Source organism: Oratosquilla oratoria, chromosome 23 (genome assembly GCF_046742065.1).
Source record: "Oratosquilla oratoria isolate Oo_2021 chromosome 23, ASM4674206v1, whole genome shotgun sequence".
Classification (NCBI taxonomy): domain Eukaryota; kingdom Metazoa; phylum Arthropoda; class Malacostraca; order Stomatopoda; family Squillidae; genus Oratosquilla; species Oratosquilla oratoria.
In genome coordinates, this window is record NC_134799.1 from 60,875,636 (window position 1) to 60,895,140 (window position 19,505).

A 19,505-nucleotide genomic window follows, 5' to 3' on the forward strand; every position below is an offset into this window, starting at 1 on the left:
TGTTTTCCTTCCATTTCTTAATCTTTTGCATACTTTCCTCACCTAAGTTTTCTTAAATTCTTTCAGTCATTTCTTGTTATTTACCTGTTAGGTTTTCACTGTTGGTAGTTTAATTAATTTTCCTCTTTTCATTTTTATGCTTAACCTCTATTATATAATTTTTCATTACCTTAAGTTTGGTTCTTAGTTCTGAGTTTGTTTTTCTTAGGTCGGAAATCTCAATGTTAGCTTGGGCTAAACATTCCATTAATTCTACATTTTCTTTCCTTAGTTCCATGACTTTGTTCTCCCACCATTTTTTTTTTTATTTTATTCATTTCCCTTTTTATGTCTAAGATTTGACTTAAATTTCTTCTCACGTACTTACTAAAGCCTGAAAACGATTCCTCATCATACATTTGCCTTTTCGCTGGTGTTTTAAATTGCCTGTTTACATTGTACTTCGGTGTGGCGCCCCGAGATGTCTCTGATATCGAGTCATCTTTTGATTAATTTCCTGTATTTCCTCTCATCATGTCAAACTAGTACTGCAGAGACTTCATTGTGGACTGGACACCCACAATTGCTCCCCCTCCCATTCAATACAAACCAGGCTTCCTTCTTTTGTTGTATAGCCAAGAATTTTCCTCTTCTACAGAGCACAAATGAAGAGATGTTTACAGTTCCAAAGCTTGCATATGTGCATATATATAAGTATTTACCTAGTTGTATTATATGGGAAGGGGAGCTATGCTCGTGGTGACCCGTTTTTGTATCTCACAAGTTGAAGTTTGTTCTTAAATTCTTGTATTGTGTTTGCACACACTATTTCATCATCCAATTTGTTCCATATATCTATCACTCTGTGTGGGAAGCTGTTTTTCTTATTAATTTCTTGTGTGGTACTTTGTCAAATGGAGACCATGAGTGTTTTGTGGTGAAGCTGGAATTGTGTTAGGGTAGTGCACGTTTTGAACGTGTATGTGGATTGAATGGTGAGAGAGGTAAATGCATATGTGCTAGGCAGGGGTTTGGGGTTGAAGAGTGAAAGTGGAGAGAAGCTAGCCAGTTATTGATTGCAGTTGACACTGATTATGGCTAAGTGTGAGGATAGACTGTCATTTGGTGGCAGTGTTTGGGAAGGTGTGTGAGAGGAGAAAGTTGAACAAAAATGTGGACAAAATAAGGTGGTGAGATGTACAAGGAGTGATGGTAGTACTAGGTTGGAGACAAGTTTAAAAGGTATTTGGGGTAACCTATGGTAGTGCATGAAGGAGAGGTGAAGGCTAATTTTACAGTAGAGGTAAGTGTCTGGGTAGAATGGAAAGTGTTATGAGGAGTAGATATCTGGGGATGAGCACAAAGAAGAGATTGTATGAAGGAGTGATTGTGCCCATAGTACTATATGGGGGCAATGACTTAGAATTTGAAGGATTTAGAATGAAAGAATCAAAACATGCTTGAGATAAAGTGTTTGAAAATTCTAGTAGGTGTTTGTCAAAAATTTAGAGTTGAGGTGGAGGGAAAGGGATCTGTTTAGTACAGTAAAACAAGGAGTGCTGAGATGGTTTGAGTATATGGAAAGAATGAGTGTGGAAAGACTTGCAAAAAGAGTGAAAATCAGAAGTGGATGGAGTGAGCTTAGAGGAAAACCAAGAATTAGGTGGATGAATGAGGCAAAGGGAGCATTAGATACAAGAGGAATGTCTATTGAGCAAAGAAGAGTGCAAAAGATAAGAGTGAATGGCAAATAGTTGTAATTGGATGAAAAAATTGTGACCTGTAGGGATGTTCACCTTGTCTATTATGTATATATATATTTTTTTTTTTGGGGGGGGGGTGAGTGGAGAAGGGAGGGGATGGTTGCAATATAATGAAGAAGTAGGGTTAAACTAACCCCAGCTTTTGGGCCTTGCTGTAGAAGTGCTGGGTCTTGCTGCATATACATATATATACATCTTTCCCATTTCACTTGCAGGCACACTTTGTCATCTTGGCCACAGATGGTGTATGGGATGTATACAGCAATGAGGAAGCTGTGGCCTATGTCAGGGACCACATCCATGAGCCAGATTATGGTGCCAAATCCTTAGCTCTTCAGGCATATTACCGTGGTTCACAGGACAACATTACTGTGGCCATCATCAATTTCAGCAATCTTAAATTTGATAATACAGGTTAACAATGCACTTGTAAAGGGTCAGTATTTTCCCTTCCTGTACCTGTCAGGTTGCAGATCGAGGCTGTCTGCTCTATATAGTCAGTCGCACCACAACTGCAGTGTTGTAGTGATACAGTTGATATAATTGTGGCAATGCTGCATATTCTGTACACCACCTCACACACAAGTGTAATGCATTATTGTCTTGTACCAAGTGTTGGGGTAATTCAACAAATTGAAAGAAGACAAATATTGTTTTAACTTTGTGTGAAGTGGTTTGTCCTCATTTTTAAGCAGGTATCATTTTGGTGCATTGGTGCAATGCTAGAGATGGTAGCTCACTTTACTATTTTTAAATTTGACAGTAGATGGAATTTTATTGCTCGTATATTGACTGCTAGGGGTTTGTGTATAGTCTGTTAGATAAATTTTGGTGATTGAAACATGACATGGAAATCATCAGAAGGACTTGGTGGTGCTGTTAGTATAAGTACTCCACACCACATGTATTTGGCAGCTTTCCTTATGTTGTTTCTGTGATGCTGTTTGCCAAACAAGTGGTACAGCTCAAATCTCCTTTGGAACTCTCCCAAGTGCTGTTGTCTCAGATGGGGAAATAGTATTCATTGAAATCATACCCAGTATAGCTGCACAACCAAATTTAAGAAACCCATTGTCAGTATGGCTGTTAGGAAATCTATTTGTTTGATGTTTTGATAACATGTTCCCTAACTCATTCTATAGTCCTGACATACCCTCCCATGATATTTGTGAAGCTTGCAGGTACACTTTGCCAAAAATTTTCTGGTCCTATGATTTCTGTCAACTGATATTCACCACATTACATTTTAGATAACATGACAATGTTTTAGATACTACCTGATTCTCTCATTGTCCACTAACTGTTGTACCATAATCACTAAAATGAATTGATATGTTGTTGTCACTTGTGAGGAGGAGGCTGATGTGGTGTGGTTAAACCTAATACAGTTTATTTATATGTATAGATTGTAATTTATTTTCTGAATGTCAATATTTGAAGCACAGGTGAGAAATTAATTGGACATGATTCTGGTTTCCTTGTAAAAACCTGACTGTTCTGTGATTTGGGATACATAGCCATACCATATTCATTGGTCTTGAGTATGGCTATGCTCATTAATAGTGAGAAGGTTAGAATATGCTAATTCAAGTGTAAGCTTGAACCAGTCACTCAAATGATGTTTTTCTTAGCATTGAGTCTGAATATGACATGCATTGGACATCAAACTGCAATTATGCTGTGGATATTGGGACTGCAGCATCAAAGCTCAATGAAATGCCTTACTGTAAACAGGACATGGGTTTATTATAATGCAATGTGTATTACATCAGAACTCCTAACTGCTGCATATTGAATTAGCATAAGCACCCTACAGTGCTACATACTTTATCAGGTTGAACAGCTGACTGCTGCTTATTATATCAGTTTGCATATGTGACAGTGCTCTTCTCATCAGCAGTGCTTTTATGCATAAAATGTTGATGGAGAAGCAATGACCTGTTCAAGGCCATTTTCCCTCCTTTGCATTAGCAGCAGGAGGGAAGTATGCAGGTGGGTTGAGTGGAAATGACTTAGTAGCTTTAAACAGGATAAATTGTTGGAACTTGTTTGTAAGACATGTATAATGCAGAAACATGACTGGAATCCAACCACTGTTATTACACCTCTATATAGTGTGTCCTCTGTACTGTAGCTAAATCCTTGAATGTTTGTGTATGGTAATACTGCAAGGAAGGGCTATATGTAAGGAAATAGTGATAATATATAAAGGTTTAAGTTGTACTTAAAAAGAAAGTTCCTATAGCATTGTAGAATTCTTATTTTTTATTTTATTTTATTTTTTATTAAGATTGGAGAGAAACTGGTTGGAATTCCTTCAAGATCAGTTAGGTAATTTGACAATAGTATTTACAAGGAAAGAAGGCTGTGGAAAATTTCAGATGTATGATAGTCATGAAGCATTTTCATAAGAATATAAGATTAATCATGTATTGAGATTATGAAACAGTGTAATTGATTGATAACAATGAATAAATGCAACTAAAATGAAGTATTTATGATTGTTGTCATTTCAAAATTAGAGGTATTCAAGGTTCATTTATCGTCACTTGGTGCGTACCTTCAGAATACTCAGGAAATGTTCAGAATATATAATTTTACTTGTTCAACTATCAGAGGACCAAATTGAAGATCCTTTATGTGGTGCAGTAATGGCATTAGTAGCATTCAAAGTAAACCAAATTATATTATTCAGAATTCCAAGACCATTGAAAAAGATGAGCAACAAGGATCATGCAAAATTGCCAGGGTCAGGTACTGCTGAGGCTTCTTGTAGATCTGTATAACTTATTTTTTTATCCTTGGCTCAGGTTGGCTCTGACAATCATAGTTGTTGGTGGGTAGTAGTAGGCTGCAAAAGACTTATACATACATTATCAAGGGCTTTTCCCCCTTTACAAGGGAGGTAGCCAAAGTCAAAGACATAAATCCACTCCCACCCATTTCATCCCCTCATACTCCACTCCCATTCTACCTCCACCTACACTCCTCTCCCACCACATCCTCTCTTTCCCACCACATTCACCCCAAGTATCTAAAGCTATCCACCCCCTCCAGTCTCCCTTGATACTCACTTCCAATTTGCTGCCATCCTCTCCTCTTGTACATCTCATCACCTTGCTTTTACCCACATTTATCTTCAACCTTCTTTTTTGCACACCTTCCCGAACTTCATCACTAACTTCCTTAATCACTCCTCTGATTCTGCTACAAGTACAGTGTTGTCAGCAAACAACAACTCCCATTTTACTCCATTTTCTTTAACCATCTCCATTCCCTAACTCATTACCTTGCATTCACCTCTTGCACCATCCCATCCATGTATACATTGAACAGCAACATCCCTGGCGAAGTCTCACCTCTACCTGAAATCATTCACACTCCATTTCCAATTCTAACACAGGCTCTACTATTGTAGAGCCTGTGTGCCTTCCTGTCTGCTCTGTCATAAGCCTTTTCCAGATCCATAAAGGTCCAAAACACATCCTTACCTTTGTCTAAAGCTTTCTCACAAATCTGCCTTGCCACAAAAATCTGATCCATGCAACCCCCACCTTTCCTAAACCCACACTATTCCTCACCAATTACTCCCTCTGTTCCTCTCCTAATCCTCTCAATCAAAACCCTCCCATAAGTTTTCCCAACTACACTCAATGAACTGATCCCTCTGAAACTACTACACTCACACTTGTCCCCTTTTCCATTTCAAAGTGGAACTATACAGGCACTCCTCCAGTCCTCTGGCACTCTACCCTCTTTTAGACAAACAATAAACAACCTCACCAGCCAGTCCATCATCACTGTACCTTCCTTTTTTAGACACTTCGCATGACACCCATCTAACCCAGGTGCCTTACCTGCTCAACTGCTTTCATCTCATCTTTTCTTATTTCTTCTCCATTTTCCTCATTCGTCAGTCAGTTTCTTAGTGCCTTCCACTGCAACTATCTTTCCCTCCCTATCCTCCTTCACATATAGCAACTCCTTAAAATACTCAGCCCATCTTCCTCCTACTGCTGTCTCTTCCATTATTATCTCCCCATCTGCACCTTTTACCTTTTCTTCTCTACTTGATTTGCCTCCCCTTCCTCTCTTAATTTCCCCATTTCACATCTCTCCTTCTCACCTTTATCTTATGCTTTACTTCTCTTTTCTTTGTACCTCTCATAAGATTCTCATCCTATTTTGCAACCAATCTGTGAATGCTTGTTTATTCTTTTCTTCAACCTTCTTTACTTCCTTATCCCACCCCTCACTATCCTTCCTTCTATTTCCTCTCATCCTCCTTGTTCCACACACCATCTTTGCACACCTTACGACTCCCTCCTTGAAACATCCCCATTCCTCCTCCTCTCCTAGTTCTACTCTATCCTTCACTCCCTCCCTCTCTTTTCTCAGCTTCTTGTATTCCTTCTTCTTTTCTTTCTTATTTAAGCAATTTACTGAAGTACCTCCCTACCTTCTGTCGTTTTCCTTTTTCTCCATATACCCTTCATTCTCAACTTACTTTCCACCAGAAAATTATCTGATATTCCTCTGCTCTCTCCCCCAAGAACCTGTACTTCCAGAACTCTTCCTACTCTTCTCTTGGTTACCACTATATAGTCCATTAAAACCTTATCTACCATCCTTCCATCCCCCACCCTCTCCCATGTGTACTTATGTTTGACTTTTTTCCTAAACACTGTGTTTAGACTTACACCTCTTGGAAATTGGTTCCATAGCTTAAAGTAGGATTGCAGAATAAGATGGGTTACAATATCATTGGGTTGACAATAAAGATAATTGTTGCCTCAAGATTCACTGACTGGAAACCTATTATTGGGTGGTAGCTGGTTGTCAGTTTGATCAAAGCTGCGAGAGAGAGTTTAAGCCTGGTCCAAAGACTGAGTGTAAGCTTCTTGAGACTACACCTCCAGATATGGCTGTGGGTGCTGATAGGATTTAAAGATGTGGGGGGGGGGGCATAATTCTTTCCAACACCTGTCTTGCAGGACCACTGCCTGCTTGTTCCTATTATTGGTTCCCATAAAGTTGGTTTACTTGGCCTACAAGTCAGGCAACATTAGTTTGGCCAATAAAATGAGATAGAATGTAGGCTGGGATTGGATTTCAAGTTGCACTGTGCAGGTGTAGGAATATAAAAGTTTTTCTTTCAGTTGGGAATTAGTTCACAGGTGTGTTAAAGAACTGTATTTTTTCCTTGTAGGTGTATCCAGTGCAACTTTGTCTCAAGATTGTACTTCCTTTCCCTTGCTTTGATTAGATTTGTGTAGAATTTTGACATTTCCATATTTATTTTCATATTGTGATAAATGCATTTTCTTGAGCATAAGTAAATTTTGCTTTGCATTGGTTTGATTTGGGGCTGATAATTTATAACCAGATTCACATTAGTTAACATACAAGTGTAGGTTCTTTCAGATTTGGGTATTCTGTAGAATAGGTTAATTTTCTTGTGTAATGTTTAGTACCTCTTGAGTTGAAAATACTCATGACATTATTTTAATGTTGGAATAATTTGTGTACAAATTTGATTGGTTTAGATGTTTACAGGTTATTTCAAGTTCAATTGTTAGACTGTACAGGGCATACAGTGTATTAGTAATATTCTTATGAGTGTCAGTTTGATAACCATTCTTTGCCAGACTTCAGTCCCTGTTCAGATGAGACAGACATTAGTCATGTGTAAATTGCATCCATGAATCTCGTTCATAAGGTCCAACATTGTATAAGCCATCCAAGCAATTTCATCCTCATCCATCCAGCCTCACAATGCATCCCATCAGTAAGCTATGGGAGATTTTTACACAAATATTATTGTGTCCATGGAAATAAAGTTGTATGTGTAGAAACTTGTTTGGTTTTCCTTCTTTTGATCAGATTATTACTATACAGTAAAGGCTCTTTCCTCCTGTAAGGGGGTGGCCAATTGAAAGTATATATCCACCCAGTCAGTCAATGAATCCATGCCTATCTCTCTTGCAGGATACCCATAGCTTCCAGGTTACCAGCACCAGTCACAGGATCAATCACTCAATCCATTACCCCTGGTCACTCTTGCAAGAGACTTGTGTCCTTCAGGAAACCAGCAATGGATGATGGGTAGATCCACAAGTCACTTGGGGAAGATATATTGTGTTGTCCAAGGACTGCTAGTTTGGGGCATTATGAGGCATTCATTGTCCTTCATGTGATAGTTTTATCTAGGGCAACTTGAATCTGTGGCAAAGCCCATTATATACTGGTACAGTTTCCATGCTGGATGGTGTCTAGAATGTAAGCATGCAATTGTGGTTCATACCAGATATGGGAGGGTAGTTTGTGCGGGTCCTATGTTAGGGGTTGCTGGCAGAGTAGTTTGGTGGTCTGTTCTCGGTTTGTTTAATGACCTTAGTGTGAGTGTATGGATGTATTGTGTAGTATAGGTGGTAGGCTGTTATAAACATTGGAGTATTATATTTATTTATTTTTTCTTGTATTTACCTAGCTGTATCTTACAGGAAGGGGAGCTATGCTCATGGTGGCCCATCTCTGTACCTTGCAGTATCTAAATTGTTCTTAAATTTGTGTATGGTTTTTGCACACACTATCATTTTGTCCAGTTAGTTCCATACATCCACCAGTCTTCGGGGAAAGCCGTTCTTTTTCAGGTCTCTTCTATAACTGCACCCAAGTATCTAAAACTATCCACTTCCTCCAGTCGCTCTCCCTTAATGCTCACTTCCAGACTACTGCCACTTTCACCCTTTGTACATCTCATCACCTTACTTTTACCCACATTTATCTTCAGCTTTTTTACCCACATTTATCTTCAGGCAGGAAAAGGTGGAGTGAAGGTGGAGGTAGAATGTAGATTGAGAGAAGCGAGCAAATGCCTTGGTGGATTAAAAAGTGTAATGAGGAATAGATATTTGGGAATGGATGCTAAGAGGAGACTATATGAAGGAGTGATTGTGCCAATAGCACTGTATGGGGCAGAAACATGGAACATAAGAGAGGAAGAGAGAAGGAGTTTGAATGTGTTTGAGATGAGGTGTCTGAGAAATATGATGGAGGTTACTAGGCTGGATAGAGTGAGAAATGAGGAGGTGAGGAGAACAGGGGTGGAAAGGGGGTTGGGAGATAGGGTTGATGAAAGAGTATTAGGATGGTTTGGACACATGGAAAGAATGAGTGAAGAAAGACTAGTAAAAGAGGTATGGAAGGCAGATGTGGAGGGAGTGAACATGAGGGGACGTCCTAGGATGAGGTGGATGGATGGGGTGAATGAGGCTTTGGGGAAGAGGGGAATGTCTGTTGAGGAAGGACGGGTGAGGACAGAAGACGGGTGAATGGAGAATGGTTGTATATGAATGATGTGATGCATGAGGTGGAGTGGGCGGGGGGATGGGGGGTGAGGTAGTATGTGTGAGCAAATTTTGACGCTGCCCGAAGGGATTTCTCCCCGTCTTCTCCTTTATGCATGGGGGGACGGAGAGTGGGGGTCGCTGATTTAATGAAGTGGCCTTGCTGTAGATGTGCTGTGTCTTGTGACACTGCTTCTGACCCAGGGCAGTGGACAAGGTGCAGGGATGACCTATCATCCAGGAGGTGCTAAGATGAGAGGGAGGGTGGAGGGGTGTGGAGTGTATTCGGCGATGGAATGGGTGGGAATGATTTTATGCCTTTTCCTTTTTGGCTACCCACCTTGTACGGGGGAAAAAGCCTTGGTATATGTATGTATGTTCTATAACTGTCCTTTTTGAGTTTCCTTCCATGTCCTCTCGTATTTCTTGTATCCCAACATAGTAAGTCTTTTCTATCAAGGACTTCCATACCTCTCATGATTCTATAGATGGTCAACAAGTCTCCTCTTTCTCTTCTTTGTTCCAGGGTCAGTAACTCTAGTTTTGACAATCTCTCTTTGTATGACAGTTCTGAAAGTGTGGGGGCCATCTTTGTATTTGCTCTTTGTATTCTTTCAATTTTCCTTATATTCTTTTTAGTACTGGGTGACCATAGTGTTGCTGCATACTCCAGTCTTGGTCTTATCAGTGTGACTAGTATTTTCTTCACCATTTCTTCATCTAAGTAAATAAATGCCACTTTTATTTATCTCAGCAAGTTGTAGGTTTCTTCAACAATTTTGTTTATCTGTTTATTAGGGGACATGTCCTGTGTGATGATTACTTCCAGGTCTTTTTCAAATCCCACTTTCTTTACTTCCTTTTCACAGATTTTATATTGTCCTGATGTCCTGTTTTTACTTTTTCCAAATTCCATTATACTACATTTCTTGATGTTGAAGCCCACTTCCCACTTCTGACTCTATTCCCAAATTTTGCTCAGATCTCTTTGCAGCAACTCCCAGTCTATTTCAGTGCTCTCTTCTCTCAACAACTTTGCATCATTAGCAAAGAAGCTCATGTAACTGTCCACACCCTCATCCATGTCATTCACATAAATAGCAAACATTATTGGAGCCAGTACCAATCCCTGTGGAACTCCAGTAATCACCACTTTCCAAGTAGAACCTTTATCTCTGAGCACTACTCTCATTTTTCTTTCATGCAAGAAATCATTCATTGAAGTAGTTTACCTTGTACCCCTCCTATTGTTTTTAGTTTTCCTAATAATTTTCTATGTGGCACTTTATCAAAAACTTGTAGATCCAGGAAAGCACAATCAGCCCATCCATCCCTTTCCTGTATTATATCTAATAGTCTTGAGTAATAACATATCAGATTTGTGGCACATGATCTTCCCTGTCTGAATTCAAACTGTCCTGGGTTTAGGATGTTGTGCTCCAGATTTGTCCATTTATTCTATATGGGCTGTGTGGTTTCCTAACATAAAAGCTTGTTATTTGGTCCATCATTTCAGCTTGTGTTGCTATTATTTTCACCATAGGGGGAGGATTTCACTTCTCGCCCCTCATCCCAGTGCCATATTTTTTCTCTGGTGAAAACCAATTTGAAATGTTTACTTATGACCTTAGCCATTTCTATATCTTCTGTGTATTCCATATTCCCCTGGCATAGTTTCTCTATTGCTTGTTTTTCAATTAGCCATTCACATATAGAATAGTTTTAGTTTATCCTTACATTTTTCTACTTTGTCTTTTTCATTATTTCTTCTTTCTTGCCCACATATTTTTACATATTCCTTTCATTGATACATATTTGCCTCTATCTAGGATTTTTCTCTTTTTTTTTCCATCTTTTCCAAGCTTAATCTCTTATTTTCTTTGTCTCGCTGCACCTTCTGTTAAACCAGCACTACCTTTTCCTCTTTTTGTCTTGGTATATATTTATCCACCCCTTCATTATAGATTTCCATCAGAATCTTCCATTTTTCTTCCACTCGCGTCTCTTCATTGTGGAATTTTTCCCAAGTCGCTTCTTGAAAAAATATCTTAAGTTTCACAAAGTCCGTTTTACTATATACCAGTTTCTCTTTTGTATTTCTCATTTCTCTCAATATATATTTACTTTAATTCTGGCTCCAGTAATATGTGATCACTCTTCCCAATTGGTGTCTTGTATTCAATTTTATCCACAATTTCAGGTTCTGATGTAAAGAATAAATCTAGTCTTGACGGTTCTTCATTATTCCTATATCTGATGTTTTCCTTTACTCAGAGCCCTTACATGCCTAGGTGCCACCCTGGGGCAAAGTTCTCAGTGACGCTAACCTCCTCCCCCATCACCATTTTCCATCTCCATCTCTTACTGCCTATTATAGCTATTGGCTTACGAAATAATTAAACGGATTTTAATAATGTTATTGCAGAAAGGATAAGGGAAAAATATTTAATATTCTGTTAATTCTTAACACAAAATTTGTATATTACAGTGAAATATTCAGGGCTCCTTTGACGACGACTTATTCTTCTTCTTATTCTTCTTATTATTTTTTTGTCAGCCTTGTGGGTAGCATGTCCAGACTAGAATTGCTGCACCCTCTAAATGTGCTGCCCCAGGGTATATGCCACCCCCCACCCCCCATGTGAAGGCCCTGCCTTTACCCATTACGTCATTGTATATTACATTGTCATGTCAAGTAATACATTTCCCCATAATTCCTCTACACCTTTCACTGTCATCTCTTACCAACAGATTTCTTTGCAGTCAAAATCTCCCATAAGTACCACCTTTCCTTCATCTTTCAGCACTCCATTTAATGAAATCCTTGTATCTTCTAACATTTCAGAGTAATCATAAATCACCACAAACAATATCTTTTTCATGTCCTTATCTTCAGCTCTTATTGTGATAATTTCCACACTGTTCCCTCCATTTGTAACCTTTGTCACATTCAAATTTTTCTTAGCCAAGAACATGACTCCACCCCGCTTTTCCTCTCTATTTCTAACCCAGTGATTATATCATCTATTTCCAACACTGTTAGGTGATAGTGGACACCTTAATTTTGTCTACAATTGCCATTATGTCTGGTTTTGCTTCTGATAAGTAACATTAAGCTCATTTAATCCTGAAATTAAACCATTTATATTAGTATAAGCCACTTTTAATTTCTTGCACTCTCCATCTCCTTGTTCCAAAGGATTACAAAGGATTACAAAGGCAGAGCATGCCGACAGGAGACCTTTTGGTCCATATCTAGGTCGGATGCGAAAAAAACAAAATAAAAACTATAATAATGTAAATAACAAAATACATAAATGAATACATAGGTATAGTTAAATAATAAACAAACAGGTAAATAGTAAATAATAATAAATTGACATATAACTAATAATAAATGAAAGTCAGACAAATGATGATAAAACAAAAACAAATAATATAAAATAAATTATAATCATTACAGCATCTTGCTTAGGTATTTATTTAAATGATTCTTAAAGCTTCGAACTGAACTACATTGCACTACCTGTGCAGGAAGTTTATTCCATTCATTAACTACACGGTTGGCAAAGTTGTTTCTACCTACTTCCAAATTGAATCTATTTCCGGACAGTTTGAGACCATTGTTTCTTGTCTGATTCTCATTCAATGTGAAATTTTGTCACTTTTGATGTCAATTCCCTTTAAAATCTTAAAGACCTGTATCAAGTCACCTCTGAGTCTACGCTTTTTTAGGGAAAACAGATTCATATGTTTTAGTCGATTTTCGTATGATTTATTTTTGATATTTGGAATCAGTTTTGTGGCTCGCCGTTGTACTTTTTCCAGTCTGTCAATGTCTTTAATGAGATTCGGTGACCATACGGAAACAGCATATTCCAAATGTGGATGAACTAACGATTTATATAGCTTGTTAATGAGTGATGGACTTTTGAAATCAAAAGATCGCACAATCAGTCCTAGAATCTTATTTGCTTTCTCAGAGGCTGAAATACACTGCTTGGATGATTTGAGGTCGTTACTGATAATTACGCCGAGATCTTTTTCACTATCCACTTTTGTTAACGAATTTCCAAATAACTTGTAATCGTACTTACTGTTATTTTTACTTATGTGCATTTCCTTTTCTTGAAGATACCATTTTCTCAGTCGCATGTCTAATACTCTCCCAAAGAACTTTTTCTCTGTTCTTTTCTCATTTTTTTTCTTTAGCTTCACTTCTTAATGTCTACTCTCTCTTTCCTCAAGGTTCATATCTCTTATCCATACATCTTTATAGTGCTCAGTATTTCTTAATTTACCTGTTCTTGTTAGTATCTTTTCTGCTGCCCTTTGTGACCTTAGTTTGATCTTTAGGTGTCAATTTCCTTCTACATACTTTCCAATTCTATGCACTTCCTCTATTTCCTTTTCTAATTCTTGCTCTTTATCTTGTACTACTCTCAAAACATCTCTTGCTTATTCTTTCTCTTTGTTTCTCATGAATCTAACTGGGTTCCTTTTTTATTTTAGACCAAATACTATTATACACTTCTTTTTTTTCTACTGTATCTCACCAAAATTTCCTTTTCTTTAATTACCTGAATGACTGTTTTCTTAGTGTTCTGCATTTGTTACTGAACAATTTCCTTAAATACTTTATCTTTTTCATGATGTTTCTATTCCTTCAGTTGTATTTTTTCCTTGCCTATACTTCCTCCAACTTTCTTGATCATTGCTTTTATTTATTCATTCACCTCTTCTATGGTTGTATTATCTTTGTTTTTCAATTCCTCATTTTCAACTTTTACCTCAACCAATCCATGACCTGCTTTGTTTCAGCATTTGCTTTCCTTAATTCACTAATCTCTTTGTAATATACATCTTGATCTATGGCCCTTGAAACTAATTCTTTCAAAACTCTTTTCCCTATATCCATAATTCTACTCAAATTACCTCTTTCATCACAAAATCCTAAGCATGGCCTTTCTAGTTATCTAATCTCCTATGCCTAATGGGGTCTCCAAGCTCATGTTTGTGTTTTGTTTTGCTGCTCTGCCACTAGGGGTCTCATCTGGCCTGTTTTCATTTCCTTCCATCTTCTTTTAATACTCACTTTTTTCACTATATTAGCTTACCTCAGGCATCCATGAGCACTCCTTCTTCCTATTCAACACAGCCTAGGTATCCTGATCTTGTGGCACTGATGAGAGGTATTTTTTTTTATTTCTATTTTCTATTCTTTTTATTCTATTCTATTTTATTATTATTTTTTTTTCATAGTCCCCAAGAGTGCCAATTGTTGTGTTGACAGGCTGACTATTGACGTGTGTGTGTGTGTGTGTGTGTGTGTGTTCTGTTGGTGCTCATGAGATGTAGCATGAGGGGTGTGTGGTATTAAGGGCTCCTGCATAGAGGTGTTCCTATCACCCTCATGTGGTGTTCCATGGGGAGTATGTTGGCCTCTGTGTGCAGGTGTCCAGTTGGTGTAGCCCAGTGCATGCTGCTACCACCCTCCTGTAATGTTTGTAAGTTGTTTGTGTTCATCATACTGATTGTTGGGAACCTTCCATGTTCTGTTGTAGTCAAGGGTGGTTTGTATGAATTACTTGAAGATACTAGATTTTCTTTCTGCTGTCCAAAGTCAATGCTTGGAATGGATTTAAGTAGGTATGTTTTCTTACTGAATTTTACTGTCTGGTCCTTGATAAGTGGGCTGATAGTCATGATTATCAAATGTGAGGCCTAATATTTTAATGTTCCTTTCCAGTAGAAGGATTTGGGCATTTAATTTTACTATCCATGTCTGGTGTAAGCAACATCACTGTAGACCTAAACATAGTTAACCAAAAGCAACAACCTCATTAGACAACTCTCCAACACAATGAACAAGCAATATCCCCTGATTTGACAATGTGTTCACTACTTGATCCCCTTGATATCAACTTCCATTGGTACAAGTATTATAGTCTATTTGAGTTTTTAATTCATTCAAAACCATCCAACAAGTATATCCTGTGTCAACAATTTGATTAGATAGCTCTGCTTATGGGATTTCAACCCTAGGCCTTGTGACACTGGACCACCTCAAGCTTAGTGTGCTACCAACTGTACCACGGGATGGATGTCAGAAGAGACCACTTGATCCCCTGACATCAGTTTGCCATGATGCAAGTAGTGAAGTCTATTTTACCAAGTCCTTATTTTATTCAGGGATGGAATGGGTGGGAATGATTTTATGCCTTTTCCTTTTTGGCTACCTCCCTTGTAAGGGGGAAAAAGCCTTGGTATATGTATGTATGTATGTTATTTTATTCAGGAGAGCCATCCAATGATTATATACTACAGGTCTGCATAAGGGATTCAAATCCAAGGCTGTGTGGCACAAGACCACCTCCATTCCCTGCTGTATGTGACCCTGAATACTTAAAATTCTCCATTTCCTCCAGCTCCTCACCTTGAGGACATATCTCCAACTCACTTTTACTCTCTTCTGCAGTATATCTCATCACCTTTTACCCCTATTTATTTTTAACTTTCTCCGATCACAAACCTTCCCAAATTCCATCATTCACCGTCTCAGATCCCCCTCTGACCCAGTCACATGTGTAGTGACATCAGCAAACAATAATTGGCTCACCTCCCAATTTCCTCAACTCTCCTGAACTAACTCCAATCTCTTGCTTATCACCCTTGCAAATTGACCACCATATCTTACCAGCCTAAAAAACAATGGACTCTATTGTGCACTGGAATTATTGAGGACTTATTCTAGATTGGGGAAGTATGTATTCTTCAGCAATATAAACCTGATTGCATCTGTTTACAAGAAGCACAACTAAAAACTGCACATCCCTCCACCAGAAATCCCACATACATATCACTCCTTTTCCTATTCAAGCCAAACGAGGAGGTGCAGGAATCTTTATCTGCCACTCGCTACTCTTCCTTATATTTCCTCTCATCCTCCTTGTTGTACACACCATCTTTGCACACCTTGTGACTCCCTTCTTGAAATATCCGCATTCCTCCTTTTCTCCTAGTTCTACTCTATCCTTCACTCCCTCCCACTCCTCTCTCAGCTTCTTCTTGTACTCTCATTTAAGCAGTTTACTCTAAGCACCTTCCTACCTTCTGTCCTTTTCCTCTTTCTCCAACTATCCACCATTGTCAATTTACCTTCCACCAAAAAATAATCTGATATTCCCCCACTCTCTCCCCTAAGAACCTGTACATCCAAAACTTTTCCTACTCTTCTGGTTACCACTATATAGTCCATTAAAGCCCTATCTACCTCCCTTCCATCCACCACTCTTTCCCATGTGTACTTATGCTTGAATTTCTTCCTAAACAATGTACTTGCTATCATCAAATCTCTTTCTAGACACATCTCCACCATTAATTCTCCACTACAATTTTTTTTCTGGCACTCCACATTTTCCAACCACTCCATTTATTGGGAGATCTCAATACTATCCTAGTATTGAGATCTCCCAATACCGCTACATTGCAAAGGAGGAGCATGGCGACAGATGACCTTTTGGTCCATAATTAGGTCGGATGCGAAAAAATGATGATAATGATAAATAGATAAGTTAGAATAATGTAAATGATAATAGAATGAATTAACAAATAGGTAAAGTTAAATAATAAACAGGTCGATAGTAAATAATAAATGGATAGATAATAAATAATAATCAAATAGATAATAATAAACAAATAATAACAAACATAGTATAAAATAGATGGCAGGTATTACAGCATCTTCCTTAGGTGTTTATCTAAACGAATCTTAAAGCTTCGAACTGAACTACATTGCACTGTCTCTGCAGGAAGTTTATTCCATTCATTAACTACACAGCGAAGTTGTTTCTACCCACTTCCAATTTAAGTCTATTTCCTGACAGTTTGAGACCATTATTTCTTGTCTAATTCTCATTCAGTGTGAACATTTTGTCACTTTTGATGTGAATTCCCTTTAGAATCTTAAAGACCTGTATCAAATCACCTCTGAGTCTACGCTTTTTTAGGGAAAATAGATTAATATGTTTTAGTTGATTTTCGTATGATTTATTTTTGATATTTGGAATCAGTTTTGTGGCTCGCCGTTGTACTTTTTCCAGTCTGTCAATGTCTATGAGGTTCGGTGACCATACGGAAACAGCATATTCCAAATGTGGGCAAACTGACGATTTATATAGCTTGCTAATGAGAGATGGACTTTTGAAGTCAAAAGATTGCGCAATCAGTCTTAGAATCTTATTTGCTTTCTCAGAGGTTGAAATACACTGCTTAGATGATTTGAGATCGTTACTGATAATTACGCCGAGATCCTTTTCACAATCCATTTTTTAACGAATTTCCAAATAACATGTAATCGTACTTACTGTTATTTTTACCTGCGTGCATAACCTTGCCTTTGTGTTAAATTTCATTAGCCACTTTTCAGACCATTGTTATAGTTTATCTAAATCTTCTTGAATATCTAATCGGTTTAAGTGATCACTTGCCATTCTGCAAACTCATTTATGCATTCATTTAAACCTATCCAAAAAGCATCCCTTTCTCCTACACTCTTATCACTACCAGGCCCATATGCACTTACAAAGACCATATATCTCCCTTCCCAGTTTCACCCTCATCCACATTAACCTTGAAGAAACCTCCTTCCACTCTACCACATGCTGACCTATCTCTTCACTTACTAGTATAGCCACCCCTTCTCCCTCTCGTTCTCTCTTCACTTTTGATACCCTCCCTATTATACTCTCAAACTCAAGCTCACCCTTCCTTTCAACTTAGTTTCACTCAATGCCAACACATTCATCTTCTCACAAACATATTGTCTATCTCTCCCCTTTTACTGTCATCTGTACCACATCCATGCATATTAAAAGACCCAAACCTTAGGCGGTCTCTGCAGACCCACCCCTCAGTGCCAGACCCTAAGGACAGTGGTTGGACAACGGATGAGGATGGGAAATTAGCCATTGAGTGGAAGCCTGGGTCTCCCGCACCAGATATAGTGCTGGAACTTCTCTCCTGCAAGTGTACAAGGTCCTGCAAACTGTCAGAGTGGACATGTCTGGTGAATTGCCTCAAGGACACACACATGTGCAAGCTACAACTGTGTAGCAAGTAACCAGCCACGTGAAGACGAGCCTGATGCAGAGGTGACAGACTCCGATCTGGACGATGATGATACTGACTAGTTCTCAGTGATGTAACTTTTAGCTTCTATAACGTTACACGTACATGTAAGCTTACTACAGTTGTTTGGAAATTTATTTGTAACAACAAATAAACTTGCTTAAGTGCCAAATTATTTCTATTATTTTTTTAGTTCTCTTGCATATCTTTGTATCGTTGTATGTGGAATAGTGTTAGCAGAAAACAAAGGAAAATTGCACAAGAAATATTCTAATTTAGTCTGACGCACTGGACAAATATTGTAAGTCTCATTGAAAATTTGCTCTAATTAGGCCGGATATCTACACGATATGTAAGTGGTCTAGTGCATGTCCATTTGAGGAATCCAGCTAATACGAAGACTGGTGGAAGAACCCAGGGAGGTATCCACAGTAAATCGGTGTACCCAAGGGTCCCCTGTGATTAGCACATCTACGAGTGTGCTGGGTTAGGGAGTACATTATCAGCCGATCAAAAAGTGGTCATTCTCTAAGAAGAACAGGACGACATTCATCTACAATGACGTCATAATTTCTTTAGTCCAATGATCTTTACTGTTAGATATAAGTAACTTCCCTAAGGGCGTGGTCTTACAATCGTGAACCAATTAAATTTTCTCCTCCTCCACCCTTTCTCCAATCAGAAAAACTGTTACAAACCTCGCATGCAATACTGCTTACTCAAGCAATCTCGAAATCAATGCACACACTGACTTGGTTTACATATTGTTACATCATCATAAAAATAAACATTATACACCAATGAAATCGGGTCCCCGGCGACTATATGTAAACATTAAACGGGGAGCAAGGATGTGCAACTCCTTTGCCTTCTCGCCTTCGGGTATTATGTGAATATATAAAATATGAATATATAACACTAGTCATCTACCTCTCTTTCTACCCACTTGTCTACTAGCCTCTTACATGGATATTAGATTAGATCATTATGTGGCTATTAGATTAGATTATTATTGTGTAGAGTGATACTTAAAAAGGTAGCTGGAGGGTTATAGATATAATTCCCAAATGTTCCACTCGCGCCATTGAGGGCGTTAAATCATTACCCCCTTCGCTACCACTGTATTTCGTGAATTATTCATAACTAGTAATCCAGAAACTCTGCCATGGGGGAATGACATCTAAATCCCATGCCGGTCTCAAGCCCGGATAAAAGAGGAGGGTTGTCACGACAGGCCTAGCTAGCCGGTGACGTAAAAAGACCTATTTGTTCGAGAAACTCAAGG

The 19,505-nt window shown here is 38.4% G+C and overlaps 1 protein-coding gene across 2 annotated transcripts in view; it reads left to right on the forward strand.

Moving 5' to 3' along the window:
• Positions 1–18,395, forward strand: part of LOC143038144 (uncharacterized) — an 83,395-nt gene extending 65,000 nt beyond the window's left edge. Inside the window, exon 5 of one of the 2 annotated variants that reach the window (XM_076207163.1) lies at positions 15,137–18,395. In XM_076207163.1, the coding sequence (XP_076063278.1) occupies positions 15,137–15,145 (9 nt within the window). In that variant the 3' untranslated portion in view covers positions 15,146–18,395. Of the gene's footprint in view, positions 1–1,957; positions 6,019–15,136 lie in introns of those variants that run through there. The other variant, XM_076207162.1, reaches the window with a different exon arrangement.
• The last annotated feature ends 1,110 nt before the right edge of the window (positions 18,396–19,505 follow it).